This window comes from Macaca mulatta, chromosome 2, assembly GCF_049350105.2.
Source record: "Macaca mulatta isolate MMU2019108-1 chromosome 2, T2T-MMU8v2.0, whole genome shotgun sequence".
Classification (NCBI taxonomy): Eukaryota; Metazoa; Chordata; class Mammalia; order Primates; family Cercopithecidae; genus Macaca; species Macaca mulatta.
Window position 1 is genome coordinate 98,262,696 of NC_133407.1, and position 23,382 is coordinate 98,286,077.

General features: G+C 43.2%; 1 protein-coding gene across 10 annotated transcripts in view; it reads right to left on the reverse strand.

The window, feature by feature from the left end:
- Positions 1–22,937, reverse strand: part of ETV5 (ETS variant transcription factor 5) — a 62,372-nt gene extending 39,435 nt beyond the window's left edge. For 2 of the 10 annotated variants that reach the window (XM_077992009.1, XM_015131414.3), the window contains exons 1-5: positions 22,786–22,937; positions 19,635–19,753; positions 19,412–19,499; positions 19,235–19,282; positions 19,091–19,141 (exon numbers count right to left, since the gene is read on the reverse strand). In XM_077992009.1, the coding sequence (XP_077848135.1) occupies positions 19,091–19,141; positions 19,235–19,282; positions 19,412–19,499; positions 19,635–19,679 (232 nt within the window). In that variant the 5' untranslated portion in view covers positions 19,680–19,753; positions 22,786–22,937. Of the gene's footprint in view, positions 1–9,058; positions 9,140–19,090; positions 19,142–19,190; positions 19,283–19,411; positions 19,527–19,605; positions 19,754–22,301; positions 22,555–22,785 lie in introns of those variants that run through there. The other 8 variants (XM_077992012.1, XM_077992010.1, XM_077992013.1 and 5 more) reach the window with 6 other exon arrangements.
- Positions 22,938–23,382: the final 445 nt, after the last annotated feature.

Consider the following 23,382-nt stretch of genomic DNA (forward strand, 5'->3'; position numbering starts at 1 on the left):
TGTAATTAAGTCTGTATCTGTGGGTATGCACAATCAAGTATATGTATTGCCTTGTAGACAACCGTAACACCATTTTAAATTTAGATGTGATGCTCACAAGTCAACCAACTTCATAGTTGCTTTTCTTATTAGACTAGGGAACTCCTTAGATTTTTCTATCTGATACAGGGATCAAAATCCAAGCCTGGTCCTAGCCAGTGCAATAAGGCAAGAATAATAAACACAAGGCAAATTAGAAAGAAGGAAAGAAATCTGTCATTATTAACAGGTGGCCTGGTTGGGTACATAGAAAATATAAAAATGACCACAAAGTATAAGAATCAGTAAGCAAAGTCATTGGCTATGAGGTCAACATGTTAAAAAAACTTTCAATATACAGTAACTAAAACAATGTGAAATTAAAAGCATACACAATATCAACAAAATCATCAAATACCTAGGAAAATGTCTAATAAAAGATATATAAGATGTCTACACTGGGCCAGGCATGGTGGCTCATGCCTATAATCCCAGCACTTTGGGAGGCTAAGGCAGGGCAGATCGCTTGAGCCCAGGAGTTTGAGCCCAGCCTGGGCAACATTAACAAAATCCCGTTTCCACAAAAAAATACATTAAAAAAAAAAAAATCAGCCGGGACTGTAGTGTGTACCTGTGGTCCCAGCTATGAGGGAGGGTAAGGTGGAAGGGTCACCTGAGCCCACGAGGCTGAGGCTACTGTGAGCTGTGATCATGCCACTGCACTCCAGACGGGGCAACAGAGTGAGACCCCATCTCAAGAAAAAACAAAGAAAAAAGATACCTATACTGAAATCCACAAAACACTAAGGAAAATTAAAGAACTCTCAATAAATGGGAAGGATAGATCATGCTGGTGGACTGGAATGCTTCACATTATAAAGATACCATTTCCTCCCAAATTTATCTATAGGTTCAGTGTAACCCCCAACAAAATCTCAGCATTACACAGAAGGGAGAATGAAGAAACTGCAATTATGCTTAACAACATGGATGAATCTCACAAATATGCTGAGCTAAAAGAAGTCAGGCACAAAAGGGTACCTGCCATGTAAGTCCATTTATATAAAGTTCAAAAAAAGACAAAACTAATCTACGGTGTTTGAAAGTCAGGAGGGAGGTTACTCTCGATGGGGTGGTGCCTGTTAAGGGGGCACAGGAGTCTTCTTATAGTCTGATAAGTTCCATTTTCTGATCTAAATGCTTACACTGTTTGTGAGAATACATCATGCAGCTGTACTCTTATGATTTCTGTATGTTACTTCAATTACATTTCTACTTTTAAAAAAAGCAGCCTGGTCCTCATCAAATAGCACCACAGAGTTAATACTAAGATTTATCAAATTTTAGAAAATCTTTCTTCTGTGATGGTCTAGAAACAGTCTTCCAAAGAAACAACTCAGTTGTTTTAAAACAGAAAAAATAAACTGGTCCATTCAAGAGAAATAATAATTCCCTCTGCTGACAAAATCTGTTTCCTGCCCACAAGTACAGGCCTGTGGACTGTTCAAGGCAGCCACCCCATGCCCATTGCTAACGGTAAACTTCACTGTTACAGCCCCAAGGATCAAGACGTAGGAAAACACTTTCGTTGGATGTTATGAGGAGCGACAGTTCCATTCAAAAGGATTTTTTTTTTTTAAAAGACAAAACCCATCTTGTCTAATAAGGCTTTCTTTGGTGTTTCATAATCATCAAAGTTTCAGTTTGCCACAGACTTTGTTGTGAATACATAAAACATTTATGTAGCTGCTGAGTGTTAAAGAAATTGCCATTTAGTTACCCTGCGGTTTGAAGGGGAGAAGGACTAAGCGCATCCGGATTTCTCCTACTTCACACACAGGCTTTGACCACCTTCCACCAGTTGCCATGCTTCAGGTTCCGTTTTAGGGTTTTCCTTCTCCCTTCTTCAGTTTCATTTACCTTCATCTGGGCCAGACTCATCTTTCCCAAATCAGCTGTGCAGGCCTGACTTCCAGGGAAGACCTTATTTGGTCATACACTATAGCCATGATCCTCTTATTTCACATGGAAAGTTGTGTCTCATGACAGAAGTTGACCAGAGCACTGACACGTGCTTCTGAATGGTGTGTCCATGAGGCTGCAGCTCAGGGGGCTGGCCTAGGTCTCCAGAACCTCCCATTACACTTGAACAGATACGATGTGGAATGTACACAAATAGTAGTGACCATACACTGCTCAGGGTTCCAGAGCTACCATCCTGAAATGAAGGCCTTCTCCTAAGTCTCCTGGCCACCAGCTTTTTGGGTCACTGCTCCTCTCTCTGACCACTGCCATCTCACATCCTTTCCCTCTAGAGGAAGAATTACATACTGTGTAGTCTAAGAATGGGGGTGGGAGGGGAGAGAAGTCCGAGACACCTGCCCATACTATTAATATTCTATGGTTGTGAGAGTGAATAGAACACAGGGAAAGAAGGCAGAGGAAAAGATGATCAAGAAGAGGGACCTGGAAATGTAACAAGGACACTGGCAAAACAGAACCGAAAAACCCATCAGGGAAGAGCAAGTGTGACCTCTTTTTCCCTGATTTACCCTTAACTTGTCTGAGGACTCCACTGGCAAAGACCAGAGGGCTTTGAGTCACCAGAGGGAGCGTACCTTGTGCTTCCAACATAGTGCTGTCTACTCTTAGCTCTTGCCTTTTTTGATGAATTTTGAGACAGAGCTCAAATACTTAGTTAGCAGGAAAAAAGATGTAGATAGGGTAAGACCTTTTTTTTAAGTTCTACTATATTACCAGAGAGGGTCAGAAATATTTATTTTAGGACTGAGCAGATTAAAAACTCATTTCATACATAAAATCTATTATACCTCAATATTCTTTGTAATTGCTCTAACAGCACTAGTGAATGTCTCTAATAGTAGATAATACCCTGTTCTGGGAAACAAGAAGGTTCACAAGGAGATAAGGTTAAGTGGACAGGTTCTGGCACTTAAAAAAAGAACATCTGGAAAAGGAGATGTCTGGATTTCCAAACCAAGTAAGAGGCATGCTCAAACTTGTTTAACATTGATCCTGCCTGGCAACAGTTTCCAAAAATAAAAATCGACAATGTTATCAAATTTAGTTAGGGGACACAAGTTCTAAAAGCAGAACTGGAGTAGGTATGGAAGAATGTGCCGTTTTTCTTTAATATCTCATACAGCTAACCTGTGTAAGGATAAATTCTCGAATTTAATATGTGAAAAATCACCCACACATAGTAAAATCAACCATCGAGCAAGCTGTGCTAAAAACTCTTTAATGAGTCCTCCAAAAGCCCTCTCCTCAAACATGCACAAACCATCTCTGACCCAATTCTCTCCATCTGTGTCACTCTGTTCTTTCACCACTGTTTTAAGGCCAACACAAACACATGAATGTGAGAAGTGAGAGAATCAACAACATTGGAGATTTCTAAGCCTAAGGGCAGCATTTCTGGATGCTATTTGCATTTCTATATATTCTTTAAAAATGGACCGTAAAAAAGTTAATGACTGGCCAAGACTTCAAAAAAGTCACTGTTACAGGGAAAATAAAAAAGCTAGGGAGACTGTTGCATATTAAAGAGGATAAATGGAGCATAAACATAAATGCAATGTGTGATTTTATACTGAATCCTAGATCAAAACCATTATCAACATTGCTAAAAAGATATCTGGAGACAATTGGGGAATTCTAAATATTACTGAATAAAGGTTTTCTTAGGCTATGTAGCAGAATGTCAATCTGTGGAGATGCACACCAGATTATTTGGGGTGAAATGTTATAATGCCTGAAACTTGCTTTCAAATGGTTAAGAAAAAACTACACATACACAGAGATGAAGCAAATGTAGCAATACGTTTTAAAAATAAATAAATAAAACAGTGATTCCGTCCCATTTCCTCTGAGATATCTGGAGAAAAAAATCCTTTATCTTACGGTTGACTAACATATCAAAAGTAGAAATGTTAAGAACTTCGAAACCATACATCGACACATGAAGAAAGCCACCCTTGGCCTATTACTGAATTGGAAGGATAATACACCCCTGGGAATCTAGCCTTAAACAAGGATAAATGCTGGTCACACCTAATGTCTACGCCAGTGGTTCTCAAACATTTTGTTGGCTTTGGCCCACTTAGAAAGGACAAGGGAACACTCCAGAGACAGCAAAATAAAAACAGCCACTGCTGTTACTGTGACTACTGCCTGCTGCTAATACTTCCACCACCAAACTGCTTGGGTAGAAAGACAGCAGTTACACAAATGCAAAATGATTAAAATAACACCTATCAGTAACTCTATATTCATATTAGTGCATATATAACAGGAACTAAAATATATGCCCAAGTCAACCACAACCATTCTTGAGAAAAAATGGAGAATTTCCACTCCTTGTGAATTTATATGTAAAACAGGTTTAGGACAATAGGTTGTCCAGAAGAGCTGGACAACCCATTCGATTTCATCCCCAGGGTCTTCAAGAGAGTGCAAGGCAGCTATCATCAACCTGGGAAGGTTGGCAGAATTAAAGTTCTCTTTCTTATGGTTCTCCTTCATTTTCTTCCCTCATAAGCAGCTGGGTTAGCCCCTTCTACCCCTAAACGCTGAGCAGGGCTGGGATCAGGATGAGAGGAAGCTGGAAATAGGTGGCCTAGGCTTTTGCTGCTCTGAGCCTAGGGGCTCCCACTGTTCAGCCTAGTTTACCAGGCTAGATAAAAAGGAATATGGGGCTGAAGACCTAAACTGTATTAAAGTAAGTACACTGGTTTGGAAAATCTCCTATGCATTTATGTCTTAGGAACCAAGAATGGCAGTTGGACCTCAGTGTGGAATCAAGGCCCTCCATACGACTCACGGGGGACATGACAAACACCTGATAAGCCAACAATTGGCTGGCCATACCACATGCCAGGGCTGAGATTTCAGGGCAGGCTCGTTCTGCAAGAACAGCTGCATTTGTCCTGGGCAAAGTTCCACATGAAGAAAGTAAGACTTGTGCTTTGTGCTTGTGCTTTGGGATAGGGTTTGCTATTAGCAGGTACAGGCAAAGAAGCTTCAGAACTGGCACAGCTGTATAATATTCAGGACTTTAGATTAGCAATTAATCACGGTGGTGGAAGGGGGTTATGATGTTGATGACTCTGGGGTATTTTTGCGATTTGTCCTATTTCTCAGCAAGAACCAAAGGACTGACTGTCACCCTGGTGGTATATTTCAGGGCTCCAGGGTATCAGATTAACCATGAGGTAGCAGAATTCATCAATGAACAGTTATAGAATAGAATCCCTTCCTATAAGGCCAATTATCATCTTCTGTACAATAAATAACGCAAGAGCCAAATTAGGGAGTGGTAAAGCTAGTTCCTGGAACACTTGGCTTCAGGAATCAGATTTCTCCCATGCGGTGGGAAAAAACTACAGTCAGCAGAAGAGAGGCTTCAGGAACTGGTGTGTGGACAAAAACAAAACAAAACAAAAAAACAACAAAACACTCTATTCTTCCTGATTTAGACCTAGAAACTTGGGGTAATACAATCAGCTAAAAATAAAAGGCTTTGAATGTATTATCATGACATGGACTATGGGAAAGACAGATCCAAAAAATGGGGTTAGGGTTACATTGGTATAGGAATAAGACCAACCTAAGACCCAGATTCAAGTTTTTCAAGTTTTGATGGCCTTGCATGAAAATGGCTAGAAATACCAGGATGAAATAGCAGCCAATGAAATTAGAGCCAGGTCTTGCCACAGTGGGAAAGGAAGTGAGGGAAGGAGACACCTTTCTTGCTCATGAGAATAGATGAGGTTGTATCAAGTGTCTGGAAATTCAAGAGCCAAGACCTTTTGGGGAAGATTTTTGAAATGCAAGCTGAGGAATTTTGCTGGTGAGTGCTATGTTAAAAAATGCTAGGCACCTTGCTTGAAAGATAGCATAGAGACTATCTCCAGAGAGCCCACTCTCAGTTCCTAAGGGTGGTGGTAGAAACACAATTATTAAGGACACTGGAAGATTACTCTAGAATTCTGAAAATGGCCTTGAATATAACAGAAACTAAAGAGAAGAAATGGAGCTTAGAAAAGAACTGAACCAACTTTGAAAATGTATAAATAGCATTAGTAGACAATGGTATCTGAAACATCTCTAAGAGGTTGTCTGCAAAAATAGTGGAATTTCTCCCAGAATACAGGAATTAAGAGTTATTGATAAAAGTTCCCCTACCTGGGTTTCATTTTATCTTTTTTTGTTTGTTTTTTTAGAGGCAGGGTCTTGCTCTGTGACTCAGGCTAGAGAGCAATGGCGCAATCATAGCTCACTGCAGTCTCAAACTTCTGGGCTCAAGTGACCTTCTTGCCTCAGCCTCCTGAGTAGGTGGGACCACAGGCGCCTGCCACCACATCCAGCTAAATTTTTTTTTTTTTTTAAGAGACAGGGTCTCACTATGTTGCCCAGACTGGTCTCAATCTCCCAGCCTCATGTGATCCTCTAGTCTCAGCCCCTCAAAGTGTTGGGATTACAGGCTTGAGCCACTGCACCCAGCCTCAAAACTGGGTTTTAAAATAGATGATAGAACTGGTACCAAGAAGCAGTTAAAACCATGAGGCCATTCTCTGTAAGTCTCTCCTCCGTTGCTTGTTTACCTCAGATAACCCTAAGCCTCTGCTATGCCCTCGAGCTGACAATAGCAACATGGGTCTAGGTTGTGACACATAGCATGTATTGGGCTTGTAGAACATTGCTTTCTCTGGGGAAATGCTGGCTGTATATAGAATTGGTGCTTGAAGACAAGATCCTGCAGAGTTCTGGAGAGTCAAGTGTTTATATAAGACCAGTGTTATGATATTTTATGCCTTTATTGCTCCTTGGAATGTGGGCTATATGAGATACAGGATAGATTCAACAACGGAGAAATCCAGCGTATCAGCAATTCCAGCTTAGGGGACCCACAGGTTGTAGCTTCTAGTAGACCCCAGAACAAAGCCCGTCCAGTTAGGGTTTTGTAAAAGCAGGGAAAGATGAAAATGGTGATTTTACACTTCCAAAGGAATTTTAATTTCTTTGTGGGAAGGGGGAATGACTTGACAAGGAGGTTACACTTAACAGAAAAGGGGCTTTAGTTGGGAGCATTCTCACACTGTTAAAAATCTTATTATTTGAACTATAAGGTTTATATTATCTAGTGGCTTCATATAACCTTGGGGAAGGGGAGGTGGTTTAAAGGTTTGCCTCCGCTAAGCCTGGCTCAATGATTGCAACATTCAGCAAACAATTGCTTCCCTCCCCTCCCCCGTTTCCCATGGCCGCTTACAGCAATGGTAGCAGCTAGACAGCAGAACCAGCACAGGGTATCTGGCAATCAAATCCCCAACTGAAATACAATTGGTTAGAAGACAAAAACTAAATTCTGCCCATGAAAGTCAGCTTGGGAGGTTACTGTCTAACATAAAATTGTAACCCACAGGTTGTACAGTACAACTCAGGCTGACCAGCCAAAGGGTTGGGGGCACTCCAAACTCCAGGGGGAGCTCAAGACTTGCCCTACCTCTGTACTCCTTCCAGAGAAGAAATGTGATCCAGTCTAAGATGACACGCAGGTCCTCAAGGACAGACGAGGGAAAGATGGGGTGGGGTGATAGTTTTGGCTAGAAAGAGCAAATGTCATCCTGAACATTGTCTACCTTTTCTGCTGCATGAGGCTGAAAGCTGCTCCCACTCTCCAAAGCCTGAGAAGGCCCAGGGAAGAGCTCAAGGCAATGGGCCTATTGCAGGCCTTCAGAGTAAAAGAGTCATCAAAGGTGACCTATGGGGCACTAGCAAGTTTGCCAAGGTAGAGAAGTTGGCAAGTCACGCCTTTGGTCATCAACTAGGAGAGCTGGCTTTTGGGATACTGGTCTTGTTCTTTCTTCACTTCTATCAGTGAATGACATGGGTGATTTGTAAAGGTTTCTATTCTAACTCTGGCTAAAATACAAGGAAAGAAATTCTTTGTATTAATGCTTCGTCACTGCTCCTCCTCCCAAAAGAAGTGGTCAGGCATGGGAGGAGAGCCTTCCATCCACGGGCGTAAAGTACTAAATCAGCAATGTCCTAATTCATAGATGGTGACCTGTGGGTAAGAACGATTATCTGTCACTGAATAGCTGCATCTTATTCTCAGGACAAAAATGCCTCTTTCAGACAGACAGTCATTTCCAAACAGAAAACCTCTGTTATCAAATAAAGAAGAAAACTGAATGCCAATGGTAGTAGAGTGATTTTTTTTTGACCCAGATGAACTAGTTTCAGATTTACTTCCTTTAAGTTCATATTCTTTCTACACTTCAGCATTTTTCTTGAAACAGCTTGGATTTGTACAGTTCCTTTTCTTCGAAGGACTCATTTAGCCTAACAATTTAGGACTGTTACTTTAGAACTCCAAAAATGGAAACCTAGATGGCTTGAATGTAAGCGTTAGAAATTAAAGGTCAGTAAAGGAGACTAGAAAAGAATTAGACCAACTTCGATTGAGGTAGGGCTCCAGTATTAGTAGATATGGGGCTCTTCCATTAAAAACATTTTGTACGGGATGAATATTTCTAATTGCATAAGAGTGTCGCATCTCAGAATTTGTGGGATGTGGAGAAACCAAAGCATTTCACAGTCAAGTAACATGCTTGTGAGTACAGAGCTGACTCCAGGAGAGTCAAGATAAAAAACAAGAGGTTCTTCTGACTTCTAATGCGCCACCCCCTTTCGACTACCATAGGCTGGGTGCTTTTAGACCTACAGCCACAGAGCTGGCATGTTGGTTACTTTCATGCTTAAGAGACCAGCAGGATACAAATGTGAGGGACTGGCCTGATGACACCAAAGGAGAATCTGAGCATTATTTGAACCAGTGTTTTGCTACTTTCCTTGGGCAGCTAGCTGTTCAAAGAATTTTAATAGCCAACCTGTAGAAATATGATAGACAACTATTGGTTTTACTTTCAAGATTGAGAAAGAGGTCTAAGGAAACCCTTGTTCTCCCAACTCATTAGAGATGACAGGGCGGCTTCCTGTACTGTGCCCTTACATCGATCACAGTGGATTTTACCATGAAGGGCTGCTCTCAGTGGATCACGCAATCAGGATAAGGGGAAACAGGACATTTTTCCTGAAAGGAAAAAAAATTGCAAAACTAAACCTTAAGCTTTAACATCCCTTCTATAATTTACTCCCAACTTACATAATTCTCATCTACACTGGCACTAAAGTGAAATGTTAACAGTACTTGAAATAGGATTTAAGCACTGTGGAAAATCTTATCTTTAATTTCAAATTGAAAATTCATCCGTAAAATCTGACAGAAGAAAATCCAAACCCTAGGGAAATGAGTTTCTTCCCCCAGAACCATTCCCTTCTATCTATAGCCCCACTTCTCCTAAAAGCAGAAACTCAGCAAGTACGTCAAGGGTGCCTAAACTGTGACTTGCACTCTAGCACATGCAGTCTTACTGGGAAACATAGCATTAGCTGCTCAAAGTCTAAATGCAGCCTAGCAACACTTGGCTAGTGTATGTGTTTAAAAGAGGAAACAGAAAATGAGAAATAGCCCTAACTAGCTTTTGTTCTATTTATCTAGAAGGTCATCCCAAGGACTCTGAACTCTGGGTTTGAGACCCTTTACAGTGTTACTTCCCCACCAGCTGGAGGCTGGGGCAGCTGGGATGGGAAGGGCCTGTGGTAGGGAATGCGGTGGTGTGCGGGCTGTATGCGCCAGGTGTCCACAGTGTGCAGAGCAGGCGCTGTGGCCGAGGCGGACATAAACACGTGACAGGGCTCCTCTGCTTTTGCAGACACTCAGAGCCTAAGAAACGTGATTTGTTTCCTGTTTCAATAGGAATAAAAATTGGGAAGCAGGGACTATGATTATTAGTTGTCAAAATACTAAATACTTCTCAAAGCCCTATGCTGTTTCCACCTTCTTCTGCAAGAAATAAAATTCCATTGCTGCTGGGGAAGAAAAAAAATGAAGATGGAGTTGAGAAGCAGAAATTTTTCGAGTCAAGATATCCCTCAGCACAGCAAAGTTATCCCCCCTCAATTATTCTCTCTTAAAATTCAGATGAGGAAACTAGGGGTAGGCTCCAGGATCTGGCCTTTACTGTGGGTGACCATGTGGAAGAGACATCCCCTCCTCTTCTATTCTACCTTTTCTATGGAAAAAGTATAAAAGACCCTCATTAAGTGCTCTTGCAGGTCATTACAAAGCATTTCCAGGCACTCAGCTGAAAGTGTTTATGTAAGCGAAGTCCTTCTCAGTCCCTCTGGAGAAACACACGTATCAGCATCCTCCTACACAGCTGATATCTAGTGTTACCTCCTGAGAGGTTTCAAACTCTCTCACAAAAGGACAATCTGCCCAGGCCTGCTCTTTTTTAATAGGGAAGGGAAGGCATGCTTGCAAGGCCAATTTACAGCAAGGTAAAAAAAATCCTTGAGGCAAAACACAAGTGCAAACTGCCTTATTAAGGTTGTGAGGATGAAGAGTAGGAACTAAGAAAAGCTCTTTAAAATCCTGAGGAAGCTGCTCTGGATCATTACTATTACGTTTTGTTTTGCCTTTTAACTGATTGTCCTTTTTATGCTCATCATACATCCCTGGGCTATCCCACAGAGCACACTGGACATGTATCTGTGAGCTGCCGGTGAGCTACCGGGTAAGATGTTGGAGGATGTTTAAGTGTGGAAGCAGGTGGGTGTGGTGGTTCGAACCTGTAATCCCAGCTATGTGGGAGGATTGCTTGAGGCCAGGAGTTCCAGACCAGCCTGGGCAACACAGCAAGACTACCCCCACCCCACCTCCTTGGCCAATCAATCCCCTTGGCCAATCAATCAATCAATCAATCAATCAAGGGTGGATGCTAGTTTGAGGCACGTGCACCCTTAAAACCTGGCCTAGTTTTGGCATGATGAGGCTACTTTGGTTTGGGGGTTGCTCAGAGGCTGGGTTTTTCTGGTACTTCCAAGGATGTTCATTTTGGGAGGTTTTGCATTTGATTAGTGTCCAGTGGAAGGGTGATTCCAGTGAGATTCCCTCATTGCTCAGTACCAGAGTTTGAGTATGGTCGTTTAAAAAATGATACTTACCTGACCACAGTGGAAAATTAAACAGGAGTGAAGGCAAAGGAGTAGAGAAACTACAACTTTGTCTCCCCCATGTTAAAACTGTAAGCCTAAGCAAGAAGTGTCTGTGTCGCGGCAGGCAAACACCTGGGCTACTCAGGCCTGGAGTAGACTGGAGGTTAGAGGAGAAGAGCAGGCAGGAATCCTCAATGGGGAGCTAAAGCCACAACCCCACGTGAAGGAGATAAAAGGGTAACAGCCTCAGATCAAGTCTCAACACCTCCCTCTCCAGGGGAAGCTAAACCAGCCTCTCCTCTATTATCACTCCCTTTAGACAGCTACCGTCTAAAATGAGAGACAAAGAAAGAGGAGTGGGCTTCACTGGCTTTGTAGGTCAGTAGCAGCTCTTCCCCAGAAACCCAGGCCATCAGCCCGGCAGTTTAAGGGTTAAAGTGAGCACTTAAAAGAAAACTCAAACCCCATTAAGCCCAGGCTTGGAGAACAGGGAGCAGCAGGGAAGCCAAAGGAAACTAATTTTGGAGGCTCTCCAAGCTGCCAATCACAAGCATATTTCTAACAGTCCCAGTGTTGTTTGAGTTGGTTGTTTTTCCACAGGCTGCACAATGGGGTCTGGTTATTCATTGAAAAAGTCTGCAAGTGAGCCCCGCCCTCCATTCACAACCAATTTGGAATGCTCCATTCAGGCAAGAGGGGGAATCTGCAGCTCTGCTAGCTGGGGCAGACCTAATAGTGCTCAGCGCCCAGCTGTCGCCGCAGGGACGCTTGCTCGCTCAGTATGCTGTGTTTATGTAAGAAATTCAGACACGGCAGGGGCTCTTGCCTGCTGTGCACCCTTCCTAGGATTCAAATAGCCAAGACCCTTGTGGAAATCTGCAAGGGTGTGCAAAAGTCCGCTAGAAGTAAGGTCAGAAAGTGCCCTCTGGCAAAAGGGGAAAGGCAAAAGAAAAACTATCATGTGCCACTCGGTTCAGAATCTGGCTGTAGCCACCAGCTGAGAGAAAGAGACTTCAGTGGTATTTCTCCTGCCCCAGGGTAAGCTGGTTTGCATTAGGGGACAGCTTTCTCTGGAAGCCTGCCTCTCCAGACTTTCTTTCCCATTCACTGCTGGTAGCTGCGCCGGGCGCCACCTGGCTTCCTCCCCAGGGGAGGAGGGCTCTGGAGACACTACTAGATTTTCTGGCTGCAGAGGAGGGGACAAGCTACCTATTACAACAATTTCACAGTTCCTTTTTTAGCTTTGGATCCAGCCTGAAGAGTTCGGAATACCCTCCTGAATGCTCATAAGACATCAAAAGGGAAGAATGTGGAGATCTAAGGTTGGAAGGTGAAATCTACGCCGAGACTTTGCAAAGTACAAGGCAAAAAAACTGGTTTCGTTTCTTAGGTATTTTTTCCAAACCTTCAATAATCACCCTGAGGGAAAGCTGATGGAGCCGGTCTGACAACCACACTTTATTTCAAGGAAAAGCATACTTCTTTATGAAAAGCAAATGCAGGGGATACATTTGAGCTCCTTTTTTTCATCACATATTTGGCTCTTTTCAAATGTCTTATGTATACTTCTCACTGCCTGCCCTCATGTCCCCTCCAGTGAGCTCAGTGCCACTGGAAGCATTTCTCTTCAGAAGAAGAAGTTCTTCTGACCACAGAATCCCCAATCCATGCCTTGGCTCTTCAGATCAGCCTCAAACTCCTGGCCTTTTAATAACTAGATCTTATCCTGCTCCCTGGAATCTTGCACTCTCTGCTTCAGTTTTTCCCTAGATGCTTCTTTCTTTTTAAACAAGGGAGCGCCCTTTATTTTCTATGCAGAATCCTCTTATGTGGAATTCTTTTCCCTTTAACATCTGAGTTGCTAGCCCACTGTCATTTGCCTGCCAGGCCCAAAGGTGTACTTACATTATGGTTATAATTTATACATACACCCTCTAACTAGTGCGGGCACATACTAGGGGCCTGGTATCTTGCCACTCCTTTAAGCCAAGTCTAGAGGGACAGGACAATGATAGAAACTGACGACCAAAGCCTCTGTTAAATGAGCTTGATGAGTTCACAAAATGAATTTTTAAAAAAGCAACCTAATCCGGTAATGGCATCAGCATGCCTGGCACTTGTCCAAGAGCTGGGAGCTGCAACATGACAAGCCTCTGAGCTCCTTGGATTCCAAGTGGAGAAGCACTGTGTGCCAGGGCACAGATGGGGCCCAAGCTGCCTCAAGGGCAGCCGTATGCCCGAGAGGGGGCTGTCAGCCTCTGAGGCTGGATGTACTTTACCACCACTAAAACCCAAGAAATGTGTGGAGGGAACAGTTTCTCGGCAGAGAATCACACACCCCACCCCACAAGAAACTTTTTTTTCTGGGGCTGAAATTAAAACAATGATACTACTAGATGATAGAAATGGGAGACAGTACACATTTTCAGCTTCATTATGCTACCCATGTCTTACTCTTGTAAAACTGAAGAATGCTGAAAGAGGAGGGGATAAATGGTAATTTCTTGATGGATGCCAGGATTTTGTTACTTCTGTCACCTACACAAGTGATCTTGACACAGATGTAACTCCCCATCCCAAGTCTTTCTCACCAAATACAAAGGACTGGTAAGCCTACTGGGTTTTGTTAGATGACTAATAGCACAGAGACACAGAAGGGTAAGAGAAAAATTCAGTTTAAGTAAGTCTAACTGAATTAAAGGTAGACGAAAGCAGATTTTGTAAAACAGATGGCTCCTTTAAGTAAATAGGTACTGTAGGTCTGGGGTCCTTGAGAATACTGAGTCTAGGAATCTTTGAGGCTATCAAAACAGGAAGGATTTCAAATCATTTAGCACCCTCCCAGCAGTAAGGTACTGGGCTAGCTAACAAAGACTTTGAAAGTAACACTGTAAAACCTGGAGTCAGAGAATCTCTCCTCCGTGTTTTCCTCACACTTTCTTCAGCATTCTTTTCTACCTTCAGAACTACTGACTCCTGAAAAGTATAAACCGATGGCCTTGTTTTCCCTCAAACCTCTTATTTTTTAAAAGCCCACTGTTTTCTTTCTTACCTTGCCAAACAAAAAGACTTTAGGATGATCCTTTTGAATAGAGGTGGCCCAAGCAGGAAAATGTGTTTTGCTACACCACACCTAGGACCAAAGACCAAAATGATGTACCCTGTCCAAAGGAAAGGCACTGCCTCTACTATACTAACCTCACACATTAATAAAGAAATCCAGCTGAATAATCTCATCGTGAAACAGGATTAAGATCAATGTGTTTTAGGCTCAAGGGCTGTCATTAACAGTTAATCCTATTTCCCCAGCCGTCTATTGCAATGTATTTATGAAAAGTCGATTTTATCAGTTAATTAGCTGGTCCTTAGGAAATTACTTGTACTTCCTCCAGTTGTTCCATTCTTTTTGAAACACAGATCTTAAAAGAACACTTCAAGGGGAAAATGGGGTCATCTGGATCTTAAAACACTTCTCTAGGCTATATTTGGTATAGAGGCCATGATTTTGAAATAAGATTTTTATCATGCTCTCTACTCAGCATAAAATATCTTATTCAAGATGCTAACAGGTATATATTTACAATATCATAACTGAAATAAATAAGTGAGATTAAAAATCAGACCCGAAATGTCTATTAAAAAACCTGCTATTTATATATACTAAAATCGAGTAATACACTCTTTAAGTACCCGAAGAGTTCAGAAAAATGAATGGAACACATCGCCTTACCCCCACTTTGAAACATTCTTCAGTTCCAATCTTATCCAAGGCATAGTTAGTTCTATGAAAATGTGTAGGAAAGATGTACACACATCTATGCACTGACCCAGATTCCCTGGTTTAGTAGCTCTATGTGTTAAGGTACACATTTAGCTACATACACACTTACGTAGATATACACACATGCACAAACACTTCTTCATATGTAGGACATATGTACACAGTTTTATCTGTATACACACTAAAGGTGTCTTCTAGGAAACATGGCAGTTTTTTTTGTTTTTGTTTTTTAGAAATAGGGTCTTGCTCTGGTACCTAGGCTGGGGTACAGTGGTGTGATCACTACTTGCTGCAACTGTAACCTTGAATTCCTAGGCTCAAGTGATCCTCCCGACTTGGCCTCCCAAATCACTGAGGTTACAGGTGTGAGCCTAAATGTCAGTTTTTTAATAATTTTTTTCTTTTATAATTGTTCTCTCTCTTCCAAATCCTAGACAGAAAAACTCAAAGCATCAAGGTATTGAGTAACTTTCTCAGGATCATAGAAGGAAGAGAAGTGACTGCTGAATTGGACAGTCAGAGGTCTACCTGATGCTTTCCTGAACGCCATCTCTAGATATCTGAAATAATGGAGAGCCCTGAATACACTTGAACATGCCACTACTCCCTGGCTCTGCAGCTTTGTGAGAGCTTCTTTAAGAATATTTATCTTTTTCTTACGTCACCTAACCCTTCCCGTTTGCCCCCACTACTGGTCAGTCTCTCCAGCTATTTGGAAATAGCTGTGAAAGGAGGGGGCTGGGCAAGACTGTCTCTACAAGGGACATCCAACTCAAGCAATCTGAGATCTTCAGGGTTACTTCTTAGGACCAAAGGATAATGAGGTACACTGGTAGAATCCCTATGATCTATAGATTTCTATTCTAATCCCTTGAATTTGACCTTTAGGAGTTTCCATGCTTTACTGATATCTCTATGTGTGAGGTAGAGGTGAAATCTGTACAGCTAGAAGTAAGCTGGGCATTTCTATAAGATATAAAAGCAATGGTTTCTTTCACTCAAATCAGACTTAAGGATGTATCCCTATGGGCAGGAAACCCAATTCTGAGAAACTTACAAAATATAATCTCTTTAGAAGTTGAACTTTTATTGTTTAGAGAAAAAAAAAAGGCCATAATCTTTAAAACTGACATTCTAAAATAAAAATATTACCTACATTTCTATTCTCTTTCTTTTATGTATACAATAAATTTATACATATACAATGGAAAATTTTCAAATCACTATTAATAGGAAAGTCTATTACCAGTGGCCACCAGTAAGAATATTTGTTACAGGCCGGGCACAGTGGCTCACACCTGTAATTCCAGCACTCTGGGAGGCTGAGGTGGGCGGATCACCGGAGGTCAGGAGTTCAAGACCAGCCTGGAAATCATGGTGAAACCCCGTCTCTACTAAAAATACAAAAATTAGCCAGGTGTGGTGGTAGGTGCCTGTAATCCTAGCTACTTGGGAGGCTGAGGCAGAAGAAATGATCGAACCCGGGAGGCGGACATCCCAGTGAGTGAGCTGAGATTGCGCCATTGTACTCCAGCCTGGGTGACAAGAGCAAAACTCTCTCTCAAAAAAAAAAAAAAAAAAAAAAGGTTTTCTTTCCCCTGGCAAATCTAAGTTTGGCTAATATTCACTGGTTAAGTGAGTCAAACCAACTCATAAGGTTTCATTAAATTTGAATGAGTTTTTTCCCTCCCCTGAAAAAAATCATGGGCTCTTCCAGAAAATGACTAGAGTGAAGCTGGTCCTGAACTCGAGGCTGTGGAAAGTGCTCATGGAAAAGTAAGTGCATGCAGCCGGCTGTGGGCTCTGCCAGCTCCTCCTCATGCTTCTGGCTGTCAGTCTGAACTACAGGAAAACATAAGAGCAAGAATGAATGGCTCAAATATGCACCACCCACATTTGTGTTCTTGCCTTGCTTCTTAGGCAAGTTATTCTACTTGAATCTATCCCTTCTTGAAGCTCTACCTCAAGAAATAAAGTCAGAGGGAAAGAATCATTAGAAGACCTTTTCTAGGCTAGTCAACCATCTTTTATATCCTTATAAGATAGAAAGGCTCAACCTTAGGCAGTTAAAACAAAAAGTAAGCAAAGTAAAAAAAAAATCATACTTGGTAAGCAGAAACATCTCCCAAATCACCTCCATTTAAGGTACAGAATTTTAATTAAAGAACTTAGTACATTCTATTTGCTGAGCAGAAATTATTTCTAAAGAGCCAAAACACATTTATTGATTTCTTCACTTTAGCCTATTCCCACAGATAAAAATCTCTCCAAATATAAATCCTGCTTGCTGACAAAGAACATACCCTTGCTTCAGCACATGCAATCAATCTGAATGCAGCCATCTCATCTCCCTTTTAACTCTTTTGGGTTACAGAGAAACAAACAAAAGTGTCATAAAAGCATTTCAAAGAACCTCTGCCAAGAAAGCCACCTCCCAAACAGACTGCAGTTTATGCTGCTTTGAGCAAGAACTGGAAAGGCTGGGCCAAATTGTCAACACAGAACAAAGTTGGATTACAAACCCTGTCTTTCATCTTGCAAACACACATACACACACACACACACAATTTGGGTTATCTTTATTTAGTCTTTCAGTGGCAGGCTTCCCCATCACTTGAAAGCAATCAAAGGGCAATAATTAACATGCATTTACTCTCCTATAGAACACATCCACAGCAAGCTGTGACAAAGCTAAGGTAACCATGCATGTGTGTGTTACAGTTTATTCTCTTTTACAGTTTCATGGCATTGTGCCTTGGACATGAGGCCTATCATTAAGGAATGTTTAGCTGCTACCTCTGTTCTTACATTTAAAAGATTTGGAATACCCAGCTTTTTACTTAGAGACAGACCTAAGATACTGTCTCTCCAGTGGCATTTTCACACACATACACCCACCTACCCAGAGATAAAACAAAGCTGGGAAGAATCTGTTGGTCCAAAATGAGAAATTGAGTCCTTGCATGGCTCAGGTGCTTGCTATTATAAACTATGACTAAGAGACATGAATTTCTCTATGATGCAACTCTCAAGAGAGGCAGCATTTTCTCCAGGCCTCTCTTAAACCTGCTCATTCGCCAGTGACTAATGCTCTCTAGAGCAGCCCTGTGCTGCTCAAATTTCATCAGCCAGCTTTGTCCTTGATAACTCCGCCTAGACCATAAAAGCTCCCAAACCTGTTGAGGACAGCCCCAAATGATCAGTGCAAAGTAACCATGCCCCTGCCAGTGCTGAAAACCATCTTTTGAGCTTCCCACTGCATTTTATCTCTAGTAATGAGCGCTTAGTGGCCATTTTAAGGAAAAGTTTCTCTTCTCTGAACAGAAAAGCCACAGCAACTACATGAAAAGTAAGAGTAAATCAGGCCACTCTGTGACCACCCCTTGTCAGCTTTGGAGTAGAGACAAAATTGACAACTGTTGGATGAAGCCAAAGTTAACTGGAGTTTTCCATTAACTATTTTCTGCACCTTTAAGAAAAAGAGAAATATCAGGTTCATGATTCACATCAAGGACTTAATTTATAAAACAAACCCCCAAAAAGCCACAAAACAATGTGTGATTAATAGATGCTTGGCCCAACACCATATATATTATGTCAGTTAATTTATAATTTTGAGCTTAAAACTTTGCAATATTCTTTTTTTTTTTTTTTTTTTTGAGATGGAGCCTTGCTCTGTTGCCCAGGCTGGAGTGCAGTGACGCGATCTCAGCTCACTGCAACCTCCGCCTTCTGGATTTAAGTAATTCTCCTGCCTCAGCCTCCTGAGTAGCTTGGATTATAGGTGCCCGCCACCAAGCCTGGCTAATTTTTGTATTTTTAGTAGAGATGGGGTTTCCCCATGTTGGCCAGGCTGGTCTTGAACTCCTGACCTCAAGTGATCCGCCCTCCTCGGCCTCCCAAAGTCCTGGGATTACAGGCATGAGCCACTGCGCCCAGTCAGCTTTACAATATTCTTAAGGAAAAAGAAATTTAGGATAAAATTATGTTCAGTAAGTCTTACCTGCAATACAGTAGAAACACTTTAGAAATAATTTTAATAAGAAATAAAAGTTTTCAGGGTTAATTCTGAATTATTAGAAGAAACTAAATGCATACTACTGTCTAAATCTGGCCATAGCTGAAAAAAGCATATTCTAGACATGGATGATCCAAGACCAAACAATTTCAGAACAAATGTGCCATCACCAGAAAGGTACTTACAGTTATCAGACTGAAAATCTGGGACAAACTGTTCATCATCAGGAACTTGTGCTGGAAAATAGATTTTTATTTTAGACCTTTAAGTTTTATTAAAAAGCACAGTAAAATGTTTTATATGGAAAATAGGACATCCATGAAACTTGCCTTCAGCTAACCAAGCCTCTTGAAGTTGACTGAGATCCTGAAACAGCTCTGAAATTGAAAACAGAAGACCCCAGAATGAGGATATTTCTTCTGCTAGGGAGAAGACAGGGAAGAATCTACATGCTACTGTCACTGGGAGCAGGGAAGCCACAACATAGGCAGGGAAAGCTTTACTACCTTCAGAATCGTGAGCCAGATCTGTGTCCAAAAACTTCCTTTTTCTGTCAATCACAGGCCGCCCTCTACATTCCTCAGATCGAGATTTCTGAAAGAGGCCAACAGAAAGTGAAGGCTCAAGTGTAGTAAAGAGGTCCAAAGGGGGTCGACTCACTAAACCAACAGGGGGAAGAGTCATATTGGAGAGGGAGGACAAAACAAACCAAAAGCCACATAAACTTACCCCTGGGACCATAAAAGGGACTTGCTGATCATAAAACCCATCCATGGTGCTTTCAGCGTCTCTAATACCACTTTGAGAGGTTTCAGCATTGAGTAATTTCTGGGGGAAAAGGGATCCTCCTGTAATATGAATTTGGGAGATTTTAACTAAGAGGGGGGAAAAGAAACTAAGGGGGGGAAACAATTTTAGATTGCCTTTTTTTTAGGGCCTGTGCAAAATTATTACCCTTCTGCGAAGTACTTAAAACTTACTCAAGGTGCAAGCTTTACAGACCAAAGACGGGCTTGATTAATGGTATCAGAGGTACATGATGTACTTCGTGCCAAATCCATTTACCCAGTCATCATTTTTTCTTTGTTTTTAAATCATTAAAATTACAGATTTGCTACTGTCTGTCCTCTACCAAAACAAAACAAACCAAAAGCCCTTATTTTCATTATAAAACGGTGATTTCAAGATTCTCTCACATACTCCAGGGCATTTGTAGTAGAGTTTTTAAAAAAGAGATAATTTAATTTTTAACAGTACAGTGTCAGGAAGCAGAGAAATTGAGTTTAAGTATTCCAAATTATTGGCAATTAAACACCTGACATACATGGTGTTTCTAAAAGCATTTTGTAGGTCAGTGTTAAAACACTATATATAGTTCCTAGAATAAATTGATCAGAGGTATATTTATCTTCACACACAACTCTTTATTTAAAAGAGGTCTAAACAGATATAGCCATCTGTAATGTCACAAATATCTCCCTGGTTACTTACAGAGATATTTGTGACATCTCCAACTTCTAAAAGAATAAAATGCCTATGAAAAGTAATGGATTAAAAAAACTAATTCCATTGCTTGTGGTACAATGCATCTCTACCAAAGGTCTTTTAAAACTTAGGCTGTTTCTTACAGTGGAGTCATTTTTTCTAGACATACCCCCCACCCTACCCCCAAATGAAACTCATTTCAGGACTGGTTAAGTGCTAAGTCTGGGGAAAAAGGGGTGGGGGGGGTTAGAAGGGAGAAAACTTCTAACGTGAGTGGAATAAAGTAACAATTTTAGGAAGGTACCATCTTCCTAAACACTTTTATTCTCCAAATAAAAACATCGCTAAGTCAACAAAAGGTGGAAAAACATTAATTTCACTCACTCCAGCTCTAAGCAATTCAAAATGCTTAAAGGCTAATTTCTTTTGTTTAACATATACACAAATTTTAAACAGGAAACTTTCCCCCCGTAAGCAATTCCATCCAATTTGTTTTTCACACTATGTGTAGCATATCAAATTTTTCATAAGTGAGCAGGATACAAGGAAACCCTTCACAGCCAGCCTCCTCCTCAGCACTTTGGCCCAAGGAATCAGATTATTTTCAAAGTCAAAGGAAAGAGAGGAGCAAAATAGCACACAGTTCGTAACTTCCTAGAAAAACACTCGCGCCAGCCTGCCTGCGTGCCCCGTCCAAACAGCCCAAGAAACGTTCAGAATAATACCTCTCTCAAATGCCACCAAACCGTATACAAAATTTGAGAAACCTCAGCAGTGAGTTGAGGGGGCATGAAAGAGTGTGCTCTGTCGCTTATGAAAATCTGTCAGATTAAATCGTGGCCTTAGACATTTTGTGAATGTTTGTTAGGGGGAAGGGGACAACCAGTAGAAGACGGGAGGGGGAGATATTTTTCAGTCTCATGATGAAATACTTCACCCGGAAGAGCAAAAAAAATTCGAAAAAAATTAAAAGAACTAAACTGCCATAAACGAACCGAAAAGAGACATTCCAAGGTTAGAAAAATTTTATTCCAAGTATAATTTTTTAAAAAGCCTGAAGGAAAGGCTCGAGTTCATCCAGGAGTTTAAACCACTTCCTTTGCCCCCCCCCACCACCCGCGCCCGGGGTGCCCCCAGGAAAACTTTAGCACAGCGCAGCGGCGCGATCCAGGCCCCTCCCCTGTGGCGCGCAGCGGGCCCGGTTTTATGAATGGGAGAGCGAGCTGCGGCCGCCACATCAGGTAGAGGCTGTAACTGGATCTCTCGCGCTGGGCCCCATTCACAAAATAAGACACACTTCCACCCAATTCCCAGCCTTCCCCATTCATGAAAACTCCTTCAGCTGCGCCCCCGCCCCCACTTCCAACGCACGCCCAGCCTCCGACGCAGGCCCCTCACCCCAGCGTTTTAGGAAGAAAGCTCAATGCTTCATTCACAAAAAGGGAAGAAAAAAAAAAAAAAAAAAAGCCGCAGGGAGCAGCGAGCCAACGAAAGAAACCCGCTTCATTCATAAAGTCACCCACATTCATAAAAACGAGGTGCTGCGGCCGGCGCTACCAACCGCTTCCAATCCCTCCCACCCCCAACATCTCTCCTTGGCACCCCCTCCTCGACCAGGAGTTCAGTTCCCCGCCCCGAGTTTTCTCCACCTTCTGAAAATGCGGCCAGAACCCTAATCCACCGCGAGGCTCCAGCATCTTTCGGTGCTGCCCCCTCCACACCCGTGTTATCCCCACCATCCCCAGGCCGCTGTTCCGGTGCGCCCCGATTTTTCTCGAGTCGCAGCACAGCCCGACGCCCTCAGCCTGCTAGGTGGGAGCAGGGCGACTGCATGTCCACTTTCCACTACCTGAAACTTGCAAGGCCTGCGTAAGTTCCTGATCGACCCCCGCCCCCGCAGGCTGCACTTGCCTGTGTCATTTACCCCCTCCCGGTGCTCTGGGGGGCAGCGCCTCTCAGACATTCCCCTCAAACTGCTTCCCGCCCCCTCCTCCCAACTGCGGAGCTCCGCCAAGCGTCTCTTCTCGCGAGCCTCCAAGTCCCCTCGGGGCTCTCGAATCTCCAGAGACTGTGAAAGCCTCGCAACTCCGCGATCCCCCATCCACTCGGGAGCCCCCGCACTCGCGCTCCCGCGCGCCTCCCCCACGGCGTGTGGAAAGCCGCTCTCCCCGCGCTCCGGAACCGTTAGCCGCACCCGCCGGGCGCCTCCCAGGAACCAAACTGGACCGAGCCGCGGGGGGAGGGGGCGGTCAACCCGGGGGGGGGTCACCCCAGGTACTGCACCCCGACTTTGAAGATTCTGAATCAACCCGTGAACTCTAGCCAGCTGGGCCTGTCGGACCCGTGGCCGGACGCCCCTTCCGATCTCCCTCCTGCCCCCGCAAAGCCCCCTCACCTGAGGCGGCCGCTCTCCTCCCCTCGCAGCGGCCCCGGCGGCGCAGGCGCGCTCACGCACGCGCGCACCGGGCCTGGGCGCCTGGGCAAAAGGCTGGGCCGAACCGCTCCGAAGACGGTGAACCGCTCCGCGCACCAGCGGCTGGACTCTGCGCCGCAGCTGCCAACCAGGCTGGAGCGCTGGCCCGGCCCCCCGCGGCCCGCTGCTCCGCCCGCCGCCATTGGCCCGCGGCCCTAGCCCAGCCTTGTTCCCATTGGCCCGAGGCCGTTCCCGCGGCTGTCCATCACCTCTTGTTTACCCTGTCTGCGGGCAAATCCAACCAAGCCGCCCCATTAACTCCGGCCCCCATTGGCCAACGATGCATCTCTCTCCACCCCCTCAGGGGTCTGTTTTACATAATTTATGCACCGGGGGCCATTGGCCAATCAGCACAGGCTTGTTTATATAATGAATGTAAGGACGTTTTTCATTCATAAAAAACGCGACCTGAGGGGGAAGCTTAGCTGAGTCAGTGAAGCACTTAAAGGGGCCGAGGCCGGGAGGAGCCGCCGTTACTTCCCTTCTCGCCGCTCTGCCGACTTTTCACCGAGGCACGAC